General features: G+C 35.3%; 2 protein-coding genes across 2 annotated transcripts; both read left to right on the forward strand.

Moving 5' to 3' along the window:
- Nucleotides 1-7,206: 7,206 nt before the first annotated feature.
- LOC103931882 (MLP-like protein 328) lies at nt 7,207-8,987 on the forward strand. The gene is made up of 2 exons (XM_009341422.2): nt 7,207-7,430; nt 7,922-8,987. Exons 1-2 carry the CDS (start codon nt 7,247-7,249, stop codon nt 8,188-8,190), a joined length of 453 nt encoding a protein of 150 aa, XP_009339697.2. The 5' UTR covers nt 7,207-7,246; the 3' UTR covers nt 8,191-8,987.
- Nucleotides 8,988-15,475: 6,488 nt separating this feature from the next.
- Nucleotides 15,476-16,783, forward strand: LOC103931883 (MLP-like protein 28). Its single transcript, XM_048572846.1, has 2 exons — nt 15,476-15,771; nt 16,274-16,783. Exons 1-2 carry the CDS (start codon nt 15,588-15,590, stop codon nt 16,537-16,539), a joined length of 450 nt encoding a protein of 149 aa, XP_048428803.1. The 5' UTR covers nt 15,476-15,587; the 3' UTR covers nt 16,540-16,783.
- The last annotated feature ends 931 nt before the right edge of the window (nt 16,784-17,714 follow it).

Genomic DNA, 17,714 nt, shown 5'->3' on the forward strand with positions numbered 1-17,714 from the left:
TTTGCGAGTCCGGATTATAACGGTATAGTTACGGACGTTCGAAATTAGTTATTCAAGGTTTAGTGTTTATTTAAATTAAATCCTCACTTTGTGGGGGAAGCCCAATCAGAAATGGAGGAAAGAAAGAAAAAAAAAAAAAAAAAAAAAAAAAGGAGGTGGTTCCCGTCCACCCGCACCCACCGCGGGTCCATTTTCCAAGGCCGATTCCGGCCAACTCCGGTGGAGTTTTTCGATGCCACCACCATCATCTTGAAGCTCTCATTCCCCTCTACAAAACCCACCCAAGAACCACCTTGATTAACCATGGTATGGGGCGGTTTGTGGCCACAAAAGTTGACGAAAATCAATGGTGCTCCCGCCACCCTTTTCGATTTTCCGGCAAATCGGCAAAGCGATGGCCGATGCCACCACTTGGGATTTGTAGCCCATCATCCCAGGACCAAAACCCAACCAACCTTGACCCCGTTGGACCACCGTAGACGATGAATCGACGTCGGGAAGTTTTAGGCACCCGCCGGCTTTGTGGGAAAAATTGACCATCTTCCGTCCACTTTTGGACTTCATGGCAGGTATGAAAGTTGCTCCACTCACTGATATATTCATTTCTGTGAAGTTTGAGAATTTTTGGAAATAGTTGGATTTTCCGGCGAGTCGGGGTGGCCGACCGCCACCCGCGGCGGCGCGTGCGGCGGCGCGTGGCCAATGGGCCGCCAATGCTATTTTTAGGCTATGTCAAATGTCTTGAATTCAGTTTTGTCATTTGAATGACGTAGGTTGATAGTTGGAACCTAAATTCGTTACGATACGTTACTTGATAAAAATGTGAATCGATGATCCGACCGTTGGATCGTCACCAAAATTGGGTAAATTATAATACGTAATATTTAAAGATCATAGGAATTTATGGATCAGGAATCCGACTTACGGATCTTCCTGAATTGGATTTGTAAGTTAGTAAAATAAATGTTCACGGCCACTTGTTTTAGGCAATTGGCGGAGATCTGACCGTTGGATCGTAATGAAATTTTAATATGTTATTCTAGAAACATATTGTGGATCGTTGGGAGTTGCGGATTGGAAATCTAATACGCAGATCTTTCGGGTCAAGTTATACAGGGTTGTAAACCTTACCGTCGATCTTTGATCGACGGTTGACTTGTGGTCAATGAGTCTCAAACTATTTTAGAATGTCGTTGAGGTTGTGTTTTATGTGAATTACGTATTCTTCGGATAAGAGTTTTGAGATGTGATTTGATAATTGGTCACATGGACCAATCATTCAGGACGCCTCGATGTGTGCGCTTGAGAATCATAGCGTGGATTCTAGGTGAGTGGATCTTTTCCTTTTTATCGTACATAGTGTTGAGAGTTCTATCGACACTTTTAAATTGATTAGGTATATTACCTTCGTATAATTATTATGAATGCTTGAAGTACCTATATGAACTACGAATGGCTTGATCCCTGTCTAGGGTACGTAGGCAGTCTAACGAGACGTTAGATGCAGCCATAAAATATTTGAGACAAAAGCCTTGCTTGGGAAATTGAGTAATGCGAAGGAAATTGGTAAAGGCAAGTTTTAGTTTTATGAATTAGTTTGTTAAATTAGTGTTAATTGGGTTGTCATGGATAATTATCCCTGAAAATAAGTAGTTTGAGAGTAGGGCATTATTGATTGTACACTTCTCACTGTATTGTTTATAATTGAAAATGCTACGACATGGTTGAGTATTAGATTGCATCATGGTATATCCATATGTATATTACTTGCATATAATTATTGGGAATGCTTTCAAGTGCAAAGGTGAACTCAGGACACCCAGGTAAGTTTAGGTGAGTTTATGGTATTAGTTGAATCGATTGAGTTATAACATGACTACAGTTATGTGTTAGGCAACTTCGATACTGTCATACTGGTTGCCATGAGTTCCACATGTTATATTGAGATGCATTGAGAGCTCATAAACCTGCACCTCGGTGTTAGTGCTCCCGCCCGTGGCCAGGGCACAGTCCTTCACGTGATGTTCACCTCTCACACCTTACGCTCACCTTGGATTCAAGGTAGGTGCACAGTCCTGTCGTACATACCACTTTAGGTGGTTCCGACTCGTAGGTGACCCGCGATTATTCGCCCAGTCTTCACGTGATCGTACCACTTGAGCGTATTTATTTACACCCAGTCCTGTCGTACAGACCACTTTAGGTGGTTCCGACTCGTGTGTAGGTATACTTATTGAGCTATTGGCTAGCCATGATTGATGAGATATGGATAAGTCGTACAGGTCACTATAGGTGACTCCGACTTATATGCTAGTCATGATTGATGAGATATGGATAAGTCGTACAGGTCACTATAGGTGACTCCGACTTATATGCTAGCCAGGATTGATGAGATATGGATAAGTCGTACAGGTCACTATAGGTGACTCCGACTTATATGCTAGCCATGATTGATGAGATATGGATAAGTTGTACATGTCATTTTAGATGACTCTGACTGATATATCACTTTGTATTGATTTAGTTCATTTGGCCTACTTATTAATGTATGGTGGAGTTGATGGCAAACCGTGGTTTTGGTCATTTCTGAGTATGGTTTGGATATATGTATATATGTTGTACTGTCTTATGGAAAACGATATGGGTTTTACATTTAGGGGCATTACTTTTAGAGAGGTAATAACTTTGGGAAGCTTGGTTTTATTGCTTACTCACACCTTCTATTTGGTGCCCTCCAGCTTTTAGCTGCTGAGTTTGTATCGACAAGAATCTGTGGCGAATCTTAGTATTGATGGATATTTTTGAGGGTATGATTCTTACCCACACTACTGTACCTTACTTATGCTCTGACATCCTGGTACTTAGACACTTTTAGATTCAAATTTATTCACTTTTTATACACTATCACATTTTATGGCTTCGTCACCTTCCAGGTGTCAGCCAACATAGCTCGATTCAAGGTCCAAGTGGACTTTCTGGGTCGGGGTGTGTCATTAGACATGTTTTATGTTATTATATATTAGGCAATGAATTTATAACATTAATGTTTTTTTTTTTTTTTTTTTTTTTGTAAAATCATTAATTCTCCCTTACCATCCAACCGCATGACATTAATTATGTACATCAAACATTCAAAGAGGGTTTATAAATAAAAAAAAAAAAAATTCAAATAGGGGTATTTTAGGCATGCATAATTTTTTTTAATGTGTGAAGTCAAACATAATTAATGAATTTGCTGATGTGAATCTAGTTAATGGGTTTTATTCAAGAAAAAAACTTATATCAGGTTTTATGTAGAGAAAATTAAGTTTTAGGGGTTAAAGTCATATTTTCAGTTTATGTTATCTTGCCATATTTGTAACCTAAGGGCTTGTTTTGAAATGTTAGAGGTCTTGTGCAGAAGATATTAGATGAGTCTTTGTATAAAAATTCATGCTACAAAGCTAAATTATATGTCTATAGTTGTACTAATAAGTGATCTAAATGGAGTACCATTACTTGAGTTATAATTGAAATCAACAAAGCTAATATATACATCTATAGTTGTACTAATATGAAAATTGGGTTTTCCTTATTGATATAATTGCTAGTGCTGCCCCTTCTGCTATATTCGCAATAATGCAATTTTTAGGATAGCATTGCTGGAGTGGAAGTGATATTATTGTTTTAATTAAAAAAAAATCAACAAAATCATGAAAAATAAATAAATAAAAACAAAAAAGATAGGTTGTATTGGCATACAAAATAAAATTGTGACACGTAAACAAATAATTGCCCATAAAATTGCTAAATTTGATCACAATCTATTGATTAGTCTCTTGGGTTAGCTCTCCGATCTTTAGATATTGAAGAACGTTGAGGTTATACTATAAAATTAATTGAAAATATAAGGAATAGCTCAACTTACTTATAAGCCCATGCAAGATCACTCATTCCATCAATATAAGATTCATTCTCAATAAGTGCTGATGATTTGTCCGAAGTTGCAACATCCTCAGTTAATTTCTCAAATTCATTCGACAATTTTGCAAGTGGGTGAAGGAGCCTCGAACCCAGATGAGGAGAGATGCTTTATTTCCAATTGGGTAGTGTTATTCACACATTCTTTTTTACCTCCCACACACACTTGTTAATTTTTGTTAATTGATCTTCTTCAATTCATTCGATCTGATGCCACAAATTGAGAAGGGTGTGTGAGAGATAAAAATGAGTGTGTGAATAGTACCACCCTTTCCATTATGGCAACTCTCCTTTTATGTTGGTTATATTCAGCAAAAGAAAATTGTAATTGTCCTTTAATGACCAATTTCCCTTGTTTTTAGTTAATTTTATTTGACTTCGTCTTCCAAGTGCGTGTAACATGTATTGTGAGAATGAATGACTCGAATTTGTTTGTCCACAATATCTTTGTTTGTCAAGTATCTTTCTACTTATTTAATGACATATGGCGTATGTTGTATGTGCTTGTGTTCTGAACACATTAAAAAAATATCTTTTTTTATGTTCAAATTCTCCGTTCGTAATTTAGAGAATTCAGGTTATTCTATAACTTGTCAAAACAAAAGATTGTTCAACAGCAACCACCATTATATTAGACATTACGGAGTGTCCACAATCCACATCCTGGAACCATAAACTCGTGGTAGGATGAGGAGGAAAAATTCATCCTCACGCGTTTTTTAAGAGAATTATTGGTACTTGTTGTATATACAATCTTCCATTCACTTTCTCCAATCTTCCACGTAACGATTTCTTGTAATACAAGTCTTCATACACTCTGGCAGCGTGGTGCAATGTTAAATAATTGATATTATTTATAGACAATATTTTTTTATGGTCTGAATAGACTATATGTATAAATAATGCAAGTCAGGGATGATCCATTGGCAATGAAAATCTTCAAAGATCTAAAAATATATATATTTTTTTAACAAACGATATTATCTACACTAAGAGAAAAAGATGTGCTTAGCTTCACAATAGACTATCAATAATATGGTTCAAATTTTCCTTTGCGCGAGAATCAGACCAAAGATCTCTCACTTACAAATAAAAATGAATATCACTAGACCGTAGTATTAAGTGACATAGATCTAAAAACATTAATTTAGCAAGATTTTGTGAATCTAACATTTGTGGATACCCTTACCTCATCAGTCATCCCCCTACTTTTTTTTTTATCATTTCTATTTTGTTTTATTAGAAAGTCGGAGTTGGTAATGACTTTTTAGCTAAAAAAAAAAAAAAAAAAAAAAAAAAAGGGTAAATATCAATTTACTACCCTCATGTTTCGTGATTTTCAAAATTTAGTACATCAAGTTTTTTTTTCGCCTTAGAGTCATACCTAAAGTGTCAATTTTGGGACAGTCTCATATATCTTTTGGTCAAACTGTTAAATTTGTCGTTTACTGAAGACGTGACGCCTATGTAGACAATGACTGGACGTCACGTGTCATTAAGAGGTTCACGTGAATTTTTTAAATTTTTTTTAGAAGGGGTTCAAAAAAAATAAAAATAATAATAACCGAAACAAAGCAACCTCCCTTCTCTCCTCCTTCTTTCCTCCTTTCTCATTTCTTCTTCCTTGTAAAATCCCAGAAACAAAGCAACTCTCAGACCCAGAAACCAAAAAATGTAGAAAACCTATGATTTTGCTCTGGCTGAGATGAAGAAATCAGTGGCAGAAGGATCTTCTTGCAGGGTTTGTCCAAGGTGGGCTCGAGCTCTGATTTTGGCAAAGTAGGCAGGCTTGAGCTCTGAGAAACCGGGGCGCTGTCGAGGAACATCACGGTGGTGGGAAATGGGTGGTGTAGCGGAGAAGATCGGGTCGGGGTCGGGATCTCTTCAATAAACCCTAGAAATTGCAGAGAAAGAGGGAAAGCTGCTTTCTCTCCTCCGTATTTGAAATTGGGAAAAGATTGAATCTTTGCTAGATTGGAGAATGGAGGGAGGTACAGAGAGAGGAGAGAGAGGTAGAGAGAGGAGAGAGGAGAGAGGAGAGATGAGAGAGAGAGGTAGAGAGAGAGAGAGGGGGAGGGTGAGAGGGTGCGGGGGTAGAAGACGGTTTCAGTTTTTTTTTTTTTTGAACCCTTTCTCAAAAAAATCCATGTGACCCTTAATGACACGTGGCATCCAGTTATTATCCACATAAGCGTCATATCATCAGTTAATGGTAGATTTAACAGTTTGACTAACGGATGTATGAGACTGTCTTAAAATTAACACTTTAGGTATGACTCTAGAATAAAAAAAACTTGATGTACTAAATGTTGAAAACTACAAAATATGAGGATAGTAAACTAATATTTGCCAAAAAAAAATAGAGAGAAATGATTCTCTCTCATTCCATTTCCCTTAGCTCCGGTTCTCTCCTCTTTCTCTTTCATTTTTTCTTCTTTTCCTATAAAAAAGACAATACAAGATGTTGACGTGATTTAATCGTAATCATTCAACTAGGAAAAGACTGAAGAGTGGAAAAAAAAAAGGAAAAAAAGAGAATCCTGATAAAAAACACAAACGCATTACAAATCAATCTATCCGAAAAAATAAATAATGATAATAAACATATGTACGCACAATATTTTACTAGTGTGATGGTCAACTACACACAATGTTTTTTTTTTTTTTTTTTTGGAAACTACACACAATGTTATTTGTGAATTGATAACACATACTGTCCTATTGTGAAATGGTAACATATACCGTCCTATTGTGAATTGGTAACATATACCGTCCTATTGTGAATTGATAACATATACTTTGTCATTGTTTAAAACTGAAAAGACACTATAAAACGGAGATAAATAAACAAACCTTCCATCTATCAATGCATATTGTGAACTTGTCTTCATATGATTCCAATTAGAGAAATACCAAGGAGACTCTCAAAAGTGGAACTCTTTTCATAGATTCTTTGTCACCTTATATTTTTGGCACAATATTTTACAATGTTAATACGAGAATTGATGTTAAACTGTGAGGTGATCGTAGAGAATTCATAAAGAATCTCATTTTTAAAGAGTTGATTTTGCATTCAAGAAGTATGATTTTAAAAATATATGACTTACTATCTATCATGTGTTTCATGATTTAAATGCTTCTTAAATTGGATGACCCACTATTAAAATATTATGCAATTTAACTCTAGTCACTTGTATTTAAGGAGGTAGGAGCCGAAATTATACACACACTTTAACATTCTTCTCTTATAATTTCTGAGTAGCATCCATCAAAACTGCTTATAAACATGGTGTTGCATGGTAAAATTGGGACTGAAATAGAAATTAAGGCACCAGCTGACAAGTTGTATAACATCTTCAAGAGCGCCCACCTCATCCCAAACATTTCTACTGCCCATATCAAAGGAGTTGATGTTCATGAAGGAGACTGGGAAACACATGGCTCTATTAAGATTTGGAAATATGAACTAGGCAAGTACAAATTCAATTTTTATTCATGTTTAAATATTAACTATATACGTATGACCTTAACAGATGTGCTCAACGTCATCATACGTTCATAGCATGAGTTTGCATGTTTGTATATATACACCATAGGACCTCTTAGTTATGTTACTGTTTCCTTCAAATTTTGCTCCGGGCTATGAGTTTCCAATACGGTAAATACATGTTCCCTACGTACATGCAGTCATGTTGTCCTGTTTTTGCCAATGGAGCAAGATCCTGATCACTGGAAGGGGCTTCGATCTATGTACACACACACACACACACACATGTTCCCTACGTACATGCAGTCATGTTGTCCTGTTTTTGCCAATGGAGCAAGATCCTGATCACTGGAAGGGGCTTCGATCTATGTACACACACACACACACACACACACACACACCATACAGAGAATGAGAAAGATTGTATATTTTGGTGTGGTGAAATTAAACATGAATGCGTGCATGCATATATAGGGGACCATGTCGGAATATTCAAGGAACAGGTGGAGCTAGACGATGAGAACAAGGCCGCAACTCTGATTGGATTGGAAGGAGAAATGTTCAAGTATTATAAGAGATTCAAGGGTGTCTATCAATTCACTCAAAAAGATGAAGGCACGGGTATTGCAAACCTGTGGATCGAATACGAGAAACTGAACGAAGACGTTGAAGCTCCAGATAGATACATCGGTTTGATGGTTAACCTCGTCCAGGATCTAGATGCTCATTTTCTCAGGGCATAAATGAATTAATTAATGAATAAAACCATATGGGCAGCATATGCAACGGTTGGAAAGAGCTTCTACTGGCCTTGTTAAACGTAATTATATGTAATCATGCATGCATTTGTTCATCAATGCGTACGTGCATAAATAAAATGCTTTTCTTAATTATGTACGTGTGTATTATGAGAAATGTACGAAGGGATGTCCTATGTATGGCATAGTTATGTGATAGATTATGGTTATGAATCGCATCTATGAAATAGAGTAGTCTTTGTTGATTTCTCCCTAAATTTGTAGAGTTTGACCAACTTTTTCTTTGAACTTTAATTTTAATCAATTTCTTCATGAACTCTTATAATTATTCAGTTTTGTCCCCTGCTGTTAAGGTTTTTGAATTTTTCATCCAACATTTCATTAACGTTCGCCTCGTTTGCAGCTTCAAAGAGTAGAAAAGTCATTTTTTATTTTATTATTATTATTTTTTATTTTTCTTTAAATTTTTTTATTTTTTTATTTTTCTATAAATTTTTATTCTCTCTCTGAAACTCTCCTACACGTCCAAGCCATGTAGGAGACCTCCATCATTTCCAAACTTGAACGCTCCTCTTCCAACAATCAACCAGATCGGTGATATCGGATCCTATAGATTTCTGCCATGTCTGGAAAAAGAGGGTGGTGATTGGGAGTTTGGGCCTCTGGTGGTGGTGGGAGAAACAGTGGTTAAGCTGGTGAAAATGTGCGGCCACGAATTTAGGGGCAGTGGAGGAGCAGTCTTTACTGACCAAACAAGTAGAGTAAAATCGTAAGACAATAGGTTATTGTTTATCCATTTGTTGTGAGTGTGGAAATGATGTAGGTCAGGGGTGGTTAAACGGATATAGGAACTGCGGGTCAAGCGGGTAATCAAGGTTCAGGACGGGTACGGGCCGATTCTTAATTTTTAAAAAGAAAAACGGGGCGGGGTGGGGCTTTGAAATTTTAGGAGGGGGCCGGGTTCAGAAGTATAAAAAAGGGGTACCCAGACCGACCCGTTTGTGTAACATCCCAATTTAAAAATATCGTACAACTTGCGAAAATACCCCTGTGTTGGGTTCTGTCTCCCAGGCCACTTCCTTTTGTTCCTCCCCCGTGATAGTTCTCACTCTCGAGAACACTCTCTCCTTGTCTCCTTGTCTCCATCTCTCTTATCTCAATGCTCTTTCCTCTCTGAGAACACACAGACAGACCCCCCACTTCCCCGTGTTTCCCCCTTCCCCAATCTCTTAAACCTTCTCCCTTATTCCTCTCCTTGTTTCTTCTTTCCCCATCTTTGCAACTCTCCTTCCTAGAGCACAAACACACCACACATACACCCCACCGCAACCTTCACCGCCTCTGCGTACACTCCGGCGAGCACTATCACCACATGTGGACCGTTCCTCCTCCTTTTCTCACCTCCCTGCGATCTCACTCCCTCTCTCTCGACAGTCAACGTGCATTGTCTTCCCCGACGAAGGCAGAGGAGTTGAGGGGTCGTGATTCCTGTGATTGGGACTCCAGGGGCTTGAGGGATTCGGGGTTGAGGGGGCGTGGCCTTGGCGGAGGGAGGCGGAGACGTTAAGGGGTCAGGATTCCTGTGCTGCTATTTTCCCAAACAAAAAGAAAAAAAAAATCTGTGGACCCAACCCGGACCGGCCCATTTGAAATGGGCCGGGTTAGGTCTGATTCCTGTATTGAAATATAATGTACCCGACTTGGCCCGACCCGTTTCTTTTAAACTCAGGTCCGGTCTTGTTCCTTCAAAATTGGGCCGTGCCCAACCCTATGTAGGTTTCCTCCATGGCCTGGTTGTTGATGAGTGGAGACTAAAGAGAGAGTAAGCATTTAAATTTAGAAAGAAAAAAAATTTAAACAAGCAAAATGACGGTCAAAAACTTAACAATAGGGGGAATTGACTAATTATAAGAGTTTAGGAAGGTAATTGGCTAAAATTAAAGTTTATGGATGAAATTGGTCATTAAGGGACAATTACAATTTTCTTTTGCTGAACATAACCAACATAAAAGGAGGGTTGCCATAATGGAAAGGGTGGTGCTATTTACACACTCATTTTTACCTCTCACACACCTCTCTCAATTTGTCGTCTTAGGATAGAATGAATTGAAGAAGATCAATTGACAAAAATTAACAAGTGTGTGTGGGAGGTAAAAAAGAATGTGTGAATAACACTACCCAAGTGGAAATAAAGCATCTCTCCTAATCTGGGTTTGAGGCTCCTTCACCCACTTGCAAACTTGTCGAATGAATTTGAGAAATTAACTGAGGATGTTGCAACTCCGGACAAATCATCAGCACTTGTAGAGAATGAATCTCACGTTGATGGGATGTAGTGATCTTGCATGGGCTTATAAGTCAGTTAAGTTATTCCTTATATTGTCAATTAATTTTAGGGAGTTTTAACGAAACACTCCCAGTACTATTTACTTTTAACGAAAAATCACATTTTTACCTTTTTTTCTAGTACTATTCACTGCACCTTTATTTGTTATTTTTCATTAAAAGTAAATTTTTTTGAACTTTTCATTAGTTTTCCTTTAATTTTATAGTATAACCTCAACGTTCTTCAATATCTAAAGATCGGAGAGCAACCCAAGAGACTAATCAATAGATTGTGACCAAATTTAGCAATTTTATGGGCAATTATTTGTTTACGTGTCACAATTTTATTTTGTATGCCAATACAACCTCTCTCTTTTGTTTTTATTTATTTATTTTCATGATTTTGTTGATTTTTTTTATAATTAAAACAATAATGTCACTTCCACTACATCAATGCTATCCTAAAAATTACATTATTGCGAATATAGCAAAAAGGGCGGCACTAGCAATTATATCAATAGGGAACACCCAATTCCCATATTAGTATAACTATAGACGTATATGTTAGTTTTGTTGATTTCAATTATAACTCAAGTAATAGTACTCCATTTAGATCACTTACTAGTACAACTATAGACCTATAATTTAGCTTTGTAGCATGATACAAAGACTCATCTACTATCTTCCGCACAAGACCTCTAACATTTCAAAAATAAAAACCGGCCCTTAGGTTACAAATACGGCAAGATAACATAAATCATTGATTTCTTTAATCTTATCACTAATTAAAATAATATAAACCTAAATTAGTTTTATCGTTATGTAATATTTATACACACACTTCGTCGTGCCAAATCCAAAGATCTTAATGGCTTAATATCATATACAATCATTCACTCCAATAATGCTATGATATCATATACAATCATTCACTCCAATAATGCTATGGAGGTATCAATCATTACTGTTTCTTTCAACACGATCCGATTGAATTCTGGTATGTCTCATCAAGTTTGCTGGTACTATTAAATTTGGTAGGTTTGTTGAAGATCCACAGACAGATCATTATCATTTAATAGCTACTAAATTTAAATAAACCATTATTAGCATATCCTGTGAGACTTTCCATTTAACAGCTACTAGCTGGTAGGTTAGTTGAAGATCCACCGACATATAAATAGATAAACAATGGAAGTGAGATCCGGATGGTAAACTTGATAATCCAATAAAATAAACCATTATCCAGCAAATCTTTGAAAATTATGGAGCAAACCACCATCAGGATATGCTAAGGCATGCACGATAATGGAAAGTCTCTGCAAGTGGTTTAATACCTAAATTAGAACAGAACCTCTCTGTAGATGTTATTATGTGAAATGTAATTAATATTATAACTGTTAACAGATGAACATGAAGAACTCAGAGAAAGATTAAATGAATGAGAAAGCAGAAAAGAAAGGAATTGATGAGAGAGATACTATTTGAGTGTATTACTTCTGAATGAATTACATAGATACTACTACAACTTTATATAGCTCTCATGAGCTTTCTTGTGTCTTAAGCTGGAGTTAACTGACTTAACAAACTCTTACAAACTCTAACAGCTACTAACAGCATTTCTAACAGACATTCTTCAGCTAATATGGTTTCTATCTTCAACAGTAATGAGTAGTGACTTGTGGTTAGATCAACAACAATTAATCATCACAGCCTGTTATGTACTAAATTGTGTTTAATACTTTGGCCATAGAAGACAGAGCCATTACTCTCCCACTCTAGTTTCATTCACTCTTGAATTCAGATAGGCCGCTGGACATGGGTTGAATATCACAAGGCTGTCTATGGCAGGACCTTGTATTTAATTTTCTGTCCCCAATAATTTCATATATGAGTACATATACCCATATCTGTCAGGAGCAAAGATTTTTAATTGTGAACAATACGGTATGATTCACTTCATTTATTAAAATCTTTAGTAGAGCGTTATCTTACTCCAAATGCAGAATTATTCCTCTTTGTTTGTAGAGGCTTTTCTACAAATTATGTGGTGAGGCTGCCTGATTGAAGATTTATCTTTTGTTATATGAATTTCAATGCGATTTGGAGAGTTAGCTCGCCCGTCACGATTGTTGCCTCTCCATTGAAATTATTTAATTTGCTCAATTGTATGATCTCATCATATATATATGACACACTCCGACCCGGAATGTACACTTGGACTCCAATTCGAGTTGTGCTGGTGGACACCTAGAGGGTGACGAAGCCATAAAGTGTAGTGTAGTATTAAAAGGATGTGAATAAATTTAAACCTAAAAGTGCCTAGTCAAAAGAGTGCGCTGGTGAGCGGGATTGAACCATTTTCACACGTGATGGCAGAGCATAAGAATGGTACAGTAAAGTAGGGTGAAGGTTATACCATTGAAGATTACCACTTATTGAGATTTGCCAGAATCCTTGTTTACACATAAACACAGCTACTAAACCTGGAGGGGCGAAAAACAAAGTTGAGTGGGTCAGCAAAACAACGTTTGTAAGAAAACTTTATTTTCGAACATAGTAACCCCTCGCTGTAAAACAAGTATAGTTTCCTTAAAACATACTACGTAAGTATGTAACAAAAGTACAATAGCAATATAATCAGAATTATGTCAAGTCATGATATATCAAATGCTGCCAGTAATATAATCATGTGATAATCAAGTATAACTAAGTGCTCATCCATCTAAGCTAACAGACGAGTTCGTACAGATAATTTCTGACACGAATAGGACTGGGTGTAATCAATACGCTTTAGTACTACAATCACGTGAATGCAAGATCTCCCATAGTGCATAGACGCATATATTTTCTCACATTTTATTTATTTATGTCATTCATATTGATTGAATTAAAAGAGAATTCAAAAAATTAAATTAACTCAAAATGTGTAAAAGGAGAAATGGGTGTGCAAATGGAGATCTTATTCTAAATTTATCCAACTCGATACATATGAACAATTTACTACACAACTTGCCAATTCTCTTTAGCGCATGCCTTAAGGTATTGTGAGTAACCTAACTGTGATATCAGTTTCTTTGTATAACTTTTGACAATCATGTTGTTCAGGATGTATTCTCACTGTTAATTACACAATGAATTTTGAGTTTTTCTTTCGATAGTTCTCCAATATATATGCACTGTGAGAATGTAAGGACAAAGTTCCACATCGGTGAGAGATCAAACCATGTAAGGGTATATTAGAGGTTAGGTTGCTTCCTGTATTGTCAATTGATTTTACGATGGAACATGAAGTTTTTTCATTATATCGAAGCAGGTTGGTCCATGTGTGAAGTGCCCAACAGCCACTCCACATCACCTATTTGTGTTGTTCATGTGTCCAGCTTGAAAATTGTCATACATGAAGGGGCGTGTGAAAATGTGAGGTCAAAGCCTCACGTAAGTAAGGGACCAAACTATACAAAGATTTATAAAATGTTGGGCTACTCTTTATATTGACACTTGATTTTATTGTGAATCCCAACTTTTTTTCGTTGCACCTGATTAATTACACAGCTTTTAAAAATGGGGAGTTCTTTTTCCTTGATAAAAAATAATAGGGCAAGGGAGTTGGTGATGACTTCTCAACAAAAGAACAAACTTAATACCTAAATTTTAATCTATCCAGAAGGGACAAAAATGTGATAATTGAAAAGGTAAAATATAATATTGTAAAAAAAAAAAAAATCCAATGATTGGTTAATTTGGGTACTGCCACTTGTACTAATATTTTAGATTACAATAATTTCATAGTGACTCTCTTGGACCTTATCTGTTCGAAAGTAAGTAGTAATCACATCATTTTGTACCTAAAAGCTAAGCAAAATAGGGAGTGACTTTAATATTAGGGTGATATTATTGTTATTTAAAAAAAGGATTTTTGAACTTTAATCCTTGAAGAACATTAAAATTCAATAAAAACCTAATGTTAGATTGGATATTGATTTTAGTCATCTAATGTGTGTTTAATTCAAATTTATATTATTTTTTAATATTTAATAGATATCTTATTTAATTTCATTATATTAAAATTAAAATTATTTATTATTATACACATTTTAATTCATTATGTTTATTTTAGTTCTTCCAATTAGTCTACCTAATTAAACGTCCGTATCATAATATATTTTACTAAATTAGTGTACCGAAATGTCATTTCCTAAATATATTGTAGTGAATTAGTGGCACATAAGAAAATATGCAAAAACATAAGTGTACCAAAAAATTCCGTACCTAAATATATGATATTAAACTAATGTACCAAAATGTTGGTACCTAAATATATTATAATAAACTAGTGTACCGAAATGTTCGTACCTAAATATATTATAATAAATTAATGGCACATAAGAAAATATGCAAAAACATGTGTACCGAAAAATCTTTACGAAAATATTTCTTATATAAGATAGTTACCATAATGAGAATTAAAATTTATAATATTTTCATAAAATTTAATTTATGAACACCATAAAATTATAAATAAAAAAGAGAAACATTTAATATGCTGGCATTAAATAGAGTCTAGGGACTAAAATCAACTTTTAATCTCGTGTAAGACATTTTTCTAAACTTCATCTAATTTAAGAATTAAAATCTAGTTTTCTATTTAAAGGATCTTATTTAAGCACTTTTTACAAGTGTATTTTTCATTATAAATATATAAAAAAAATTATGTGCACAATAATTTTTTAAGATATCAACAATAGAATCCTAGAATTATTATTGATCCAAATCATGTACTTAACTGAAAGTTATTACGACATTTGTCTGATTTCCTTTATCTGAATTTTTTTTTAATAAATAACTGTGTTTCACTGTTTCCTCAAAAAAAAAAAAAAAAAAAAATGTGTTTCATGAAATTCATGTGATCCTTTCAAGCATTACGTACATTTTCAAGGTTATCCAATAAATTAATATTACACAATTGAATATTGTAGCAGTAAGGGCAGCCCTTCAGTTTCTTTAAGAGCCTGCCTTGTACGAATCGCTGAGTACCATAACAAAGGATCATCGTAAACATGGCTCTGCGCAAGGTTGAGACTGAGATTGAAATTAAGGCACCCGCTGAGAAGTTCTACAATATCTTCAAGAGACAGGCTCACCACGTCCCAAACATTTCTTCTGGCAGTATCCAGGGAGTTCAGGTGCATGCAGGAGATTGGGAAACTCATGGCTCTATTAAAAGTTGGAATTACAGTGTAGGTAAGGCCATCTGTACATAATATATAAATATCTATATGTATTTGGTGTGTATCTTTTTTCTTGAAGACGAGAACATAATTATATGTTAATCATAATTCAGCAATATCAGCAGGATCGCAATTAACGGAACCCTAATTCACAAGTGAACAACTAACCCATGAGTGAAAAATACAGTACTGATATAATGGATAATTAAAACAATATATCATATTTAAGAATTGGAACTGATTTTGAATTCAATACTCAAATGTCGGTAAAGAATCTAGGTGTGCCACAATAATGCAGTTGGTTCAACTCAAATTTGAAACTTAGACTCCATTTTGACAACCATTTCATGTTTAGTTTTCAAAAAATGAAAATTAAAATCAAGATAAATTTACAAAAACTCACAAAAATAACTTCAGTTTTCATTTTTGTGAAAACTTAAAACAAATTGTTTATCAAATGTCTATTTCAGTGTTTCTTTGGTTAATATATAAATTGCTTTCTTGTGAATACATAGGGGACGAAGTTGGAGTATTCAAGGAAAAAGTGGAGTTTAACGACGAGAACAAATCCATAACACTGAATGGTTTGGAAGGAGATGTTTTCCAGTATTACAAGAGCTTCAAGCCAGTCTATCAATTCACTCAAAAGGATGAAGGCAACATTGCGAAATTGTCGATTGAATATGAGAAACTGACTGAGGATGTTGCAGCTCCGGACAAATATGTCGGTTTGATGGTTAACATCGTCAAGGATCTTGATGCTCACTTTATCAAGGCATGATTAATTAAGGAAAGGAAAAGCATGCAATGGTGAAACGCGATGTCCATCATTAATATGTAATATTTGTGTTAATAATGCGTGCTTTGCTTGATAAAAATGCTTTGCTATGTGAGTTTGCCTTATAATAAATGTACGTGAAGGGATATCAGATATAGGATTGTGATGCATAAACTATGATGTGGGATTGTGATGTATAAACTATATGGTTTATATGTAAAATAAAACGTGCAGTGCACCATCTTCACCTTGTTGCTCATCATTACATAAAATGGCCTTAATTAGTCTTCTTCTTCTTCTTCTTCTTTTTTTTTTTGTGTGTGTGTGTGTGTGTGTGTAAATTAAACAATGGGGATACGATCCTGGAAGATATAAAATGAAAAAATATATATATATATATATCCTCATTTTAAAAAAAATTATACGGTGAATTAACGTTGAAAAAATGATTTACATCATATAAATTACGACCAATCACTCCAACAATACTAAGAGCGGAATCGTTGAAGTTTCTTTCAATATGATCCGGTTAAATTCTGCTATTATTGGATACTTTTTTCTTTCCACTTATTGTTGATGTCTCATCATCAAGTTCGCTATTACTTATTAGAATTGAAATATATTGAGCATGCAATGCACCTTAGGGTTTACACATCTCATGATGAATAACGGGATGGGATCATCGGTGGATGCATAATTGTAATTTTTCATGTGAATAATACGCGTAGGTGGAAAGGCCGAGACATTGAAGGAAAAGGCTCTGATACCATGTCAAGATTGCAGAAACCTTGAGAAAAAGATTCAGAATGCAGAAAGAAGAAGGAAGATAGAGAGAGAATCAAGCTAGAGAGAGAGAAAGAAATCGTTGTGTTTGTTGACAGACTTGCAACTGTTTACAAAATCTGTTTATATTTTGTTACAAAGCTTTCTCACTAAGCTAAGGTTAACTGCCTAACTACCTTATAACAGCCTATGTAATCTCTTGACAAGTGCCATTCATTTTTGCCATAGATTCATCTTTCACTTGGATGTTGGTTTTCTTTACTTCACTATTCGTACACTTTGGAGGGATCAGATGTCCTGGAGCTAGACAAAAGCATTAAGATAATTCTCCAGGTCACTCCAAAGAGTGAAGGAAGTTCCACGAAAATTGCTAAGGAATATGCAAAACTTAACAA

The sequence above is a fragment of a genome, unplaced genomic scaffold, assembly GCF_019419815.1.
Source record: "Pyrus x bretschneideri cultivar Hongxiangsu unplaced genomic scaffold, Pyrus_bretschneideri_v1 Contig63, whole genome shotgun sequence".
NCBI lineage: Eukaryota > Viridiplantae > Streptophyta > Magnoliopsida > Rosales > Rosaceae > Pyrus > Pyrus x bretschneideri.